This window comes from Vanessa cardui, chromosome 4 (genome assembly GCF_905220365.1).
Source record: "Vanessa cardui chromosome 4, ilVanCard2.1, whole genome shotgun sequence".
Classification (NCBI taxonomy): Eukaryota; Metazoa; Arthropoda; class Insecta; order Lepidoptera; family Nymphalidae; genus Vanessa; species Vanessa cardui.
In genome coordinates, this window is record NC_061126.1 from 6,162,653 (window position 1) to 6,173,278 (window position 10,626).

The following is a 10,626-nucleotide window of genomic DNA, read 5'->3' on the forward strand; positions in this document are numbered from 1 at the left end:
AAATGGAAATAAAGTTAAACATTTGTTTTTTTAAAAGAAAGAAGAACCAGAAAAACTTTTTCATCATCGCCTCTGTTAAAACAAATTTACATATATATTGCGAAGCAATTTTAATATATTTAAGGTATTGCAAAAATGTCACAACAACATTTCGATTATCGTCGTAATTGTTAAATTGACCTTATAAATACTGAAGAGAAGTTGTAATACCCTTGCTTCACTGTGAATGTCAGTAGAATCAAAAACTAGAAATGACAACCATTGCTACTGAAATCATCCAGGTGTTCAGAAATTTATTGATTGTAGTCGCTATGATTTTAAGGTGGGCAACACTATAACAAACAGTCACAGGGAATAAATTATATAAACTTTACATTTTTTTTCTATTACGGAACATGAGTAGAAGGCACCTTCCATGGACATTTGCAACATGTGTGGGAGGCTTGCAGAATGCAGATTCCCGAGTCATATCGATTCGGAAAGCCGCCGACAAAACTTAGTTCCACAGAGTGCGCATGAAAAACTAAGCTAAAAGTTCTATATGAAACAAATTAGTAGTTTTTGATCATATTTCGTTTATAATCCTACTATTTTTATACAAAATATAGGAAGCAAAAATCATTTTAAAAAAGATTTATTGTTGTATAAAAGGAAACAATCTGCATAATGTAACCGCTGTTTACAATTGCACTAGCCATCAGCAAAAGTTTATTTCCATGTCTAAAATATGACCATCCCCATCAACGACCATCTTGTTTTTCCAAGTTTTAGAAAAATAAAAATTTTCTGAAACAAAGCGTTATACATAAATAAATATTTTCAAATTTTCAATTATTTTTAAGGAAAACCTAAAATTAAACTATATATACCGTTCACGTCGATTGCCCCCAGCTGCAAGTTCATGCTCGAGGGCCGCGATTTTTTCTTCATGGCGCGTGCGCTGAGCTTGCGCACGCCGCTGCTGTTCCTCTAAAGCTAGTACAATCTTTTCCAATCGATGGATCTGTTGCTGCTTGTTTTCCAATGTCGAAAACAGCTCTTGAATTTCATCAGCCTTTGCAGCTATTTGTTTGTTTACCTAAAACATGAGACTAATTTATTTATCTATATGTATTAAAAGATTATTGTTTTATTTTAAGCACATTACAAAAACAGTCCCTGAATATTTAGAATAAAAATTTAACATTAAAAGGTGTTTTAAAGTAATCAATACAATAATATTAAACGTATAACGTAGGCACAACAACGTGTGGTCAGGTCATTGTTGTCTAGTTAAGATTATTTATAACTACTTAAAGCAATAACAATAACCAATTAATGTGTAAAAATACAAATGCTCTCAAAATATTTTACTGTTTGGTATTAATTATCGTAGCTTATTAAACACCTTACCTTTTTACCTTGATTAAAAACTACATAACACATAAATGAACCGCGTGTTATGCTATTTTCTTTTGTTATCTATTATTATTACAGCTATTCTTATGACGCGTAAAAAAAATTGCCACAAAAAATGCCATATCTAAATCGAGAAATAAGTTAATTTATTTGAATTCCGAAATTATTAATTTTGTTAATTGTTGTGTATATGTAGCACCTTTATATAGAAATCGCAATGAAAATATTATAAAAAAAAAATCTCACTTCATCAACAATTTTCATTCGATGCTCAAGGTCTTGCTGTAATTCCGTAAGTTCGCGACTTTGTTCAGTCTCTTTATCCTTAAGCATATCTATCAGTTCCTCGCGTACCTAAATATTGTTAGGTATTTAAAATAACAGCATACAATATTTATATAAAAAAATAATAAAATAAAGAATATATATATATATATATATATATATATATATATATATATATATATATATATATATATAATAATCCAACGAGTTTGAACAGACGAGCAACCTTAATGACCCTTGCCTGGGCACGCGATGTTTTGTCCTGATGTTCAAGTAGCTGATCTTTTTGTATTATAAGTTCTGATAACTCTTCATTACGATGTACCGCATCCAAGAGACTCATCTTCATGTTCATAATCTAATAAATAAGATAGGTACATTTTAACTAATATTGCTCAAGAACGAGTGAGCTTCTATAAATAGAAACACATAGTCAACATGGATCTACAAGAATGTGGATGTTTTTATAATACTACTACCGACATAAGTGAATTACTAATTCGCAAGGTGGTGCAGTACCCATGTGAACAATTGTGAAGTTGATGACATTGATCTTACAGCGCTAATCTATGTCTATGGATGGGTTGGGCTGACCACTTATCCTCAGGCAGCCTATTCGCCAATCCGCCTACTTGTTTATCAAAACTTGACTGCCCAGTTGGTCTAATAGTTATAAGATATAATATGGCAATAGTAGCTAATTCATTTATAGATAAGGCCACAGATCTTAAAGTCCTATGTTCAAACCGCAAATCGGACTGATTGAAACTTATCAGTAACTGCCCGGAGTCTGGAAGTCTGGACTGTGTACAGTTTCCAGCCTCGGGAAACACATAAAGCCTGTCGATCCTGTGTGTAAAGTCTTTCCTACCGTATTAGATTTGCCGTCCTATCGGATTATGAGAGGAATAGAGAGTGTACTTGTGTTTGCGCACAAACTGTGGACCATAATTTGTCCCGCGTAATCGGTTCCTTAACAATAGCTCAATACCCGATATCGATCAATAAAGTAATACAAAAATAGTAATACAAGTACCTCTTCTTGAAGATCTTGGTAGCTGATACCATTTTCCATATCCTGACATTTTGCTGAAGCGCGATTGTGGGCTTGCAAATCGCGGAAATATTGCTCATATTGAATTACTTTTTGTTCACTGAAAAAGCATAAATTTACAAGACTTATTTGCTTAGTCAAATTCATAACAAAGGTTAAGTTGTAGTATAGTTACTTACAAAAGTTTGTTATTTTTCGTTAAGTCCCTTATTTGAATTTGCATTTTACCAATTATATCTTCTTTGTTTAGGAGTTCAGCTGTTAACTTTTGCTGCATACCTAATTTATTCTCAGATTCCTAAAATCAACTATATCGATAAGTATATTTTTGGAAATACCACGATATATACATTTACATTATAAAGTTACTGACAGACTATTTAAATAAGTAACTTCAGCTTTATACAATCTATGCTACTATATAAATCTCTAGAGTCTGTCTGTACACTATTTTTTTTGTCGAATTTCTTCATTAGTATACTTTTTATGACTGACTGAGTTCAATTTTACCAGTTTTGAAATTTTCTGTCTGTTTGTCTGTATGTCCCGCTATAACTCGAGAAGGGCTGAACCGACCTTTATAAAAACATGTGCTTGCGCAAATGATAGACTATCTATATTTACCATAATGGATGTGTTTGTATGTGTGTCATGACTGAGAAACTATTTGACCTATCATAGTGAAAATTTATATGTATATGTATTTTTTCACATGAGAATGTTTGTATGCTATCCCCATTGACGTAACTCGCCACCAGGCGGCGCTGTGACATAAAGACTTCTACATCCTTCAACCGATTGTCATGAAAATGAGTACGTAAAAGTATATTTTCGTGGATAAAGTGATTATTCCATCCGTATAATTCAAAATTAGACTTGATGGCCGTGACATATATCGCTATGTACTTCTATCTTCATCGCCGAGAATGAGACGATTTATAACAGAAATTAAGCACTAATTTTCAGTGATGCTTGCCTGGGTTTGAGCCCGCAATCATCGGTTAAGATACACGCACTCTAACCAGTGGACCATCTCCGCTCTTAAAGTGAAAACGTGAGACAAATAAGCAGTAACTTATTTATATAAATAGAAAGCTGGAGCTACACTCTTTACATTATTTACAATGCCACCGAAAAAACAAAATATCGAAACATTAACAAGAAATAGAATCCAAATCTCTTCTTCGAGAGCTTCTGATACAGTTAGTCGACGTAATGATCAAGTTGCAGATCTGCGAACAAAGACATCTTCATGAAGAGCTACTGAATAACCTGACGAGCGAGTCCACCAACTGGATGACCAACGATTAAAACAGACTAAGTCAATAACTAGAACCAATGTGAATAAATAAGCCTTCAATTACGATAGAGGTTGTGATAACAAGATGAATCCCGATGTTATCTTTGGCTCAATGAATATAGTATGCCCATATTGTCACGCTATGAAGTTTAAAAACACTCATGTATGTGCTGCTCAATTGGTAAAGTTTATCTATCACAAGTTATTGAACCACCACAACCTCTTCTTACCTAAGTATTTTTTCTTCATTTCATAATACAAAATGCATGTATTTAATTAGAGATTTTAAAACTGCTCTAGAATTGGAAACAACAGATGATTTCAAATTAATTATTCAAGCAGAAATAACGCCATTGTATAAGCATGAAAATGCTCACATGGCTCCTGAAGTCGCATCTGTAATTTTGGGTACATAAATTACAAAACGAGATATTGTTATCACTACGCAAGCCAAAACCAAGCAAAAGTCCAAAACATACTGGTCGTGTGACCATTATAACGATTCTCCAATTCCGTATCTGCGAGCAGAAGGTGGATTTCATCTCGAACTGTATCAAACTAATCTTACGACAGGCTCTGTAACTTCGAAGAGACTTAATTGTATGGATTTTTATGCGTATCGTTAAATAAATAAATATAATTAATCAATCTAACCATATTCTGAAGTGTCGTTAACTGCTTCAACAATTCATTGTTGACGTGTATGCTAAGGTCGAGAACGAACGATTAAATTGCGTTCAATACAACCGATTAAAACTTCGAGTCGAAGAGTACAGTAATTTACGAGATACTATATCGACTGATAAATTAGCTGCTGATATTGGATGAAGAGTAATACTTCCATCTTCGTACACTCGAAGTCCAAGACATGTGCACGAACACGCTCAGGATGTTTTGACCTATGTTCGCACGTATGGACAATGTTGGAAATGTAATAACATCGGTATTTAATAGAAGCGGTTAAAAGAGTTAAAACATGTTGGTTTGATGGAAACTTCTACAGACTATAGAAATTTAAATAATAAGGTACAATCAACTTTACATCGAGATTACACCTACGAAACATTCTCATGAACCATATTTGTTTCCGGATTCAATAAAAAGTGATCTTGACAAATAAGTTTATGGGTGTCATGAACAATCTGCAGCCTATCGGGAACATCATCTAAGAAGATGGCGAATATTAAATGAAATAATTTTGAAGTATTTAAGTAGGACTCGCATGTTTCTTGATTTGTTCCTTTTTTATTTGTCATTGTTATTAATGATGAATAATTAATTAGAAACTAAATTTTTAAAAAAATATTTTGCTGCGACTAATGCCCAGCGAAGCGGGTGGGTAAAGCTAGTAAGTATATAATAAAATTAAAGAAATATTTGTTTCTGGTTGATAATCACCGCAATTTTAGTAAATGTCTCCAGAAAGCGGACTTTTTCCGATTTAGACGCTTTAATTTCTTCTTCCGCGCCTCGTAATATGTCCTTTGTAGCTTGAAGTTCAGCCCATAAATCCATTTCTCGTTCTGTTGGTAATTCTACAAAAAAATAAGTTCAATAGTTTATTTTCCTATTTTACAAAAATAAGTGAGTAGCCATCAAACATAATGCCTCGTTCCATACCGGGATTTTGTTTATTTTCGAGTTCAGTAATTTTAGCTTGTAATTCTTCTATGATGTTTTGACTCTCTTGGAGCGAGCTTTCAAGATTCTGTTTTTGTTCCGTTTCTCTTTGTAATAAATTCTTTTCTTCTTCTAGGGCAGTCATAACTTCTTTTAATTTCTTATTTAATTCTTGTACTTCTGTCTTGTGTTGCAAAGCCATTATTTGATTTTCTTCTTTAAGATTATTTACTCTGGTAGATAAATATATACAAGTTTTATTATTATTTTATTTGTGCTCGATAAATTAATGAAAGCAGTTTAGTAATATGTTTGTTATATTAACTTACTCTATTTGTAGAGAATCGCGCTTTTGAGCTAGATGGCTACTGGCTACTTCACCTGTCTTAAGAGATTCTTTTAATTTTCTTGCCCTTGCTTCTAACTGTACTTCTCGTTGTCGGCTCTTAAAAAGATAAGGAAAAATATAGTACAGGTTATAATAAACAATGCTTGTGTACACAATACGTACCGTCTGATATAACGATTAACTTGTTTATTTATTTCAGGCATCAAAGCTCGTATAAAATTCAGTGATATGGCTTCACTTTTTAGGTTTAATGTATAGAATTTTATTGAAATTAGATTAGTAGTTCTCGAGGTACACTATACAGATTATGACAAAAATCTGGACAAATTGTGTACCTGATCTTCTAAAGTTTTAACAGTGCCCGTTAGACTGGCTATACTCGCTTCTGCTTCTCGGAGCTGACGGTCCATTTTTGAGACACGCATACGCGTTTGCCGCAGATGTGACTCTGTCGTTGCTAATTTATCTTTTAGAGCCAATTTTGCAGCCCGCTCTTCTTCTAATTCCCGGCGTGTGTCCTAAACAATAAAAAATGTTACATTATTTAAAAAATATATTTAAACTTATAGTAATGAATTGTGTTTTTATTTAAGTTTCGTATAATATTTGGATTTTTTAATGCTTCCAATACATTTGTATTTCGAATAATGATAATATTTATATATATAGAGTTATAGACACCCTTCGCAAATCTTGGTTATTGATGACCTTATGGAAGTCAGATTTAGTTAGGGATAATGAAATCAAATAGCGATTATTCATTACCTCTAGATCTTTTGCAATTTCAGTATCTGGTTCCCGCAATTCAGTTTTTAGAACTTTGGTATCAAAATCTTGGCGTAATTGTGCCACCTCTCGCACTAATGCTTCGCCAACCGCAACTAAAGTAGATCGCTCTTTACATACTCGCCTGTTAGCAAAAATGGTAACATATCAATATTATTTTCTTTAATTTGTACTCGCATATACTACTATAAGATCACGAATTATATTATATAACAGATTTGAAAGCTAAATTAGTCAAAAGAAAGTATGTAAGTGAAAAAATTTATAGTGAAACATACTTCGTTAGCGAGGTAACTATATCTAAAGCGTCATCTGCTTGTGTTTTGAGATTTCGGAGAGATTCACAAAGTTCGAGCCCCTGAGAGTTATACTGGGCAATTTTATCCAAAGCTTCATTGTCCACAATGTCCTGCGTTAGTGAATAAGGCGTATCTTATTTTGGTAGCAATAAAATTATGAGTAAGAGTACGAAAAACAGCAAATTGACATAAAAAAGTAATATTTGGACTATAATAGCGAAATATAAATGTCTATATTACGTTTCATTTAATGTTCCATAAATTTACATACATCTTTTTCAATTAACTTCTTAATCCAATCTATTAACTCCTGTCGGGCTGAAAATGCTTGAAGGCATAGTTCAGCAAAACATGCTGGAATTTTGACTACTTTCGAATAGACTTCTGCCAGGGTACACTCATCTATAATCAACAAAAAGCTTATTTGTAGTCAATAACAAATGCCCCTATTTTTGATACACAAAAAACTGCTTTGAATAGTACAGTTAAAAAATAAACTTGTATACCAATTGGTAAAGCCGTCGTAAAAAGTTCCACAGCACCATCGGTAGCAGAGGAAGCAGCTGCATCACGACATAGCTGCGACACTTCGTTTGGGGCCCAATCCGCCACATTGAAAACCACTAACTCATTTTGCCCTTCACCACCTGCACTGATACCCTCGCGTAACATTTGTTCTCGCAGATTTTGAAGAATGTCAAAAATTTCTAATACAGCTTGCTTTAAAAAACAAATTTTTAATTAACTGAACACTGTATTTAATACATATAAGTCACGAATTTATTATGTTGTGCTAAAAAATACCTGTTTTAGGTCAAGTTCCTTTTTCATTAGATGAAATTGTTTTTGTTTTGCCAAATAAGACGATTTTAGACAGTCTTCATCTTTTATAGATGTTGGATTATTATGAGAAGTTACTGGTGTTACAGGGCGCTGTGAATTTGTAGACATTGATGGTGTTTTAGGTCGCGTTGTTGGTGTTTGTCGTTTTGGTGTATTAGGCCGGCTGACAGGAGTACTGTGGCGCTGTGTTAAAAGTGCGGGTGTGCCTGACCGACTTGGGCTTTTTGGTGTTTGAGGGCGACTAGAAACACTTTTTGGAGTTTGTGGTCGATCTTGTACTGGTGTCTGTGGACGCTTCCTCTGGTTTTGCTCTGTAAGTATTTAAATATTACGTAGATAAATTTTATACATAGATATTAAATAAATTATATTGATTAGAATAATATTTTAATTGAAAGAAACAAATTTTTTTTTGTTCTTGTTCAATACAAATTTCTACCTGTTTCTGAGACTAATATAGCACCTATTGAATTTTCTCCCTCGTTTTGTGTATCTAATAAACAAAAATATAATTTAACTTCAAGAAATTATTTCCTTTTCATTATTATTATTAAATACTTTAACTCAAACGCTTTAACCAATTCTGACATATAAATCTACGTCCATAAAGCCCAAAAAAGTCTTACACTTAAAATTTAAAAAAATTAAACAGAAAGAAAATAATACATTCATAACATACCAAAAGAGTCCAAGCTGGTATAATGTAAATCTTCAGTATTTTCATCTCTTGCATGTTGCGTGTGATTCTGGTCTACATCTATTTCCTCCTCTGTTATATTGACTGGCTCCACTTCTTGTTTTACGGGCATCTCCTAAAAGATTTAATACGTTTTATTAATAATATTCTCAAAATATAAATGTAATGATCGCCCTTAATTTAACACTTACATCAAAATCCGAAACGGCAAGTTGAGCATCACTGTCCCAATTTCTATTAATCTAAAAATATATTGATATAAATGAGTAATTTTAAATAAAATTAATTAAATAACAATTAATTTTGTAATGTGCGTACTTTCATTTCTGTTTTGGAATCAGATCTTGGGCAGTTACGTGTAATAGCAGTTCGAATCTGTAATATTATCATTAATGAAGTAGAAGAATTATTTCAATTTTTCCTTACGCATGCTATGCGTAAGCGATCCCGTGGAGTCCGCTGAATGACGGAGAGGGTACCGATGGTTTTTTAGTGGGTAAATCCGGTGTGCTTGGGCGCACTCGGCGTCCAGGGCTCAGGAGAGTCTCACTTTCCATCACTTGGGGGAAGCGCGTAAAGCATTTTTCCAGCGATAAAAAAAAATATTTAAATTTTTATTACAATAAAATTAATGCAATAAGTCGTCATATGAGTATGATTGTATAAACGTCTACAAAGCTAAAATATCCATTTGGATAGAATAGCTCAAGTTTTTGTAAAATATTGTGCTAATTTAGGATTAATTTAATGCTGCAAAATTAAATTTTATGCTCCAATAACTTGGCCAAAATGAGTAAGGAAGTTAAATTTAATGATTTCTTAAATGGTAATCATAAAAGGATAACACTAATTGAACACAATTATTTATAAATACCATTAGGAAAGGTATTAAAAGACGCGATTGCGTCTACCTCCCCTAATTGTAGGTTTTATATAAGTGGTTTAGAAGAAGAAGAGGGGGTAAATCCTTACATGATTGAAGAAAGCCCTAAATGAGACGAGTATACTTCTTGTTGTTTATAATATTTTAACACATATTGTACTTTCTTTGATATATACACATAAGTAGTATGTATAGTATTGACCTTCGAAGAGCTCGGAGAGGGTGGAGATCGCATAGGCGATTGACGCTGTGTGGGCAGAGCAAGGTTACGATTCATGGCGTTGCGAGCAGCTCGTGCCGCAGAAGCGGCTGTCGGTCGCGGCGCCAGGCGCGGGCTTAAAGCATCTGTCCCGAATGAATAAATCATAAGTGGATTAGACACGGTACCTGTGTACACCTGCCAATATTTTTCAAAATCAAAAGATTTTTATTTGTACTTTATTTAGGTTTAGTAATTGATTATTATTTAAGTTTCATAATAATAAAATTAAGATGTTACCAGTAGGTATGCCTAAAAGCATAGAAAAGACTATTTACATTAAACTTAGAATGGGCATACCTTCTGCTCATCTGTTTTTCTAGATTATTGACAAGTCAACGTTTATGTATTGCATTTTTTGTATTTTTTATAGAAGTGGGGAACGTTATCTCGTAAGGAATAAAGTAGAACATACGTGGTTTATCTTTCTGTGGTTTTGTAGTCGTCATTATACACATTCACTGAAAAATTAGCAATAAAATGAATAAAAATGTATTTATTTGAAAACGTATGCAATTTTGATATATAACGTTAAATGTCTAATTAGTATTCCATTTTTGAAAAATGACAAATAGTATAACTTTTTAAATCAAATAGTTTCATTAATTACTATTTCTTCTCAGTGAGTTTCTCAATTCATTTTGGTTTTACTTAACGATTGCGATTTTACAGGAGGGAAACTTAGATTCTCCAAACTAAAACTTTGTAATAGAACATCAATTACAAATTCATTTTAAGCTTGTTCTGCCATCAAAAATGGTCTTTATCTTTCGGATCCATCCATTCGATTAATAAATTGAATTAGTCCCAAATTGGAAAACATCACATACTTTACTTTTTACATTTCGAATCA

At 32.9% G+C, this 10,626-nt stretch overlaps 1 protein-coding gene across 3 annotated transcripts; it reads right to left on the reverse strand.

The window, feature by feature from the left end:
* Positions 1 to 644: 644 nt before the first annotated feature.
* On the reverse strand, positions 645 to 10,328 carry LOC124544365 (centriolin-like). Of its 3 annotated transcripts, XM_047122884.1 has the most exons (21): positions 10,189 to 10,328; positions 9,717 to 9,859; positions 8,950 to 9,006; positions 8,823 to 8,873; positions 8,614 to 8,746; positions 8,374 to 8,427; positions 7,896 to 8,245; positions 7,598 to 7,811; positions 7,363 to 7,493; positions 7,071 to 7,201; positions 6,772 to 6,916; positions 6,342 to 6,524; positions 5,987 to 6,102; positions 5,658 to 5,890; positions 5,436 to 5,572; positions 2,917 to 3,035; positions 2,720 to 2,837; positions 1,910 to 2,041; positions 1,645 to 1,752; positions 870 to 1,078; positions 645 to 786 (listed from the first exon to the last, which is right to left on the reverse strand). In XM_047122884.1, exons 1-21 carry the CDS (start codon positions 10,229 to 10,231, stop codon positions 768 to 770), a joined length of 2,826 nt encoding a protein of 941 aa, XP_046978840.1. In that variant the 5' UTR covers positions 10,232 to 10,328; the 3' UTR covers positions 645 to 767. The 3 variants fall into 3 exon arrangements, with proteins under 3 accessions (XP_046978840.1, XP_046978842.1, XP_046978841.1); XM_047122886.1 differs by lacking the exon at positions 8,950 to 9,006; XM_047122885.1 differs by lacking the exon at positions 8,374 to 8,427.
* Between the last annotated feature and the right edge of the window lie 298 nt (positions 10,329 to 10,626).

Coding starts and splice junctions, on each gene's coding strand:
- LOC124544365 (XM_047122884.1), bottom strand. CDS start 10,231: ATGTGTATAATGACGACTACAAAACCACAGAAAGATAAACCAC. Junction 6,917..7,070: donor ATAGTTACCTCGCTAACGAA/GTATGTTTCACT, acceptor TTTTGCTAACAG/GCGAGTATGTAAAGAGCGAT. Junction 2,042..2,719: donor ACCAAGATCTTCAAGAAGAG/GTACTTGTATTA, acceptor CTTATTTATTAG/ATTATGAACATGAAGATGAG.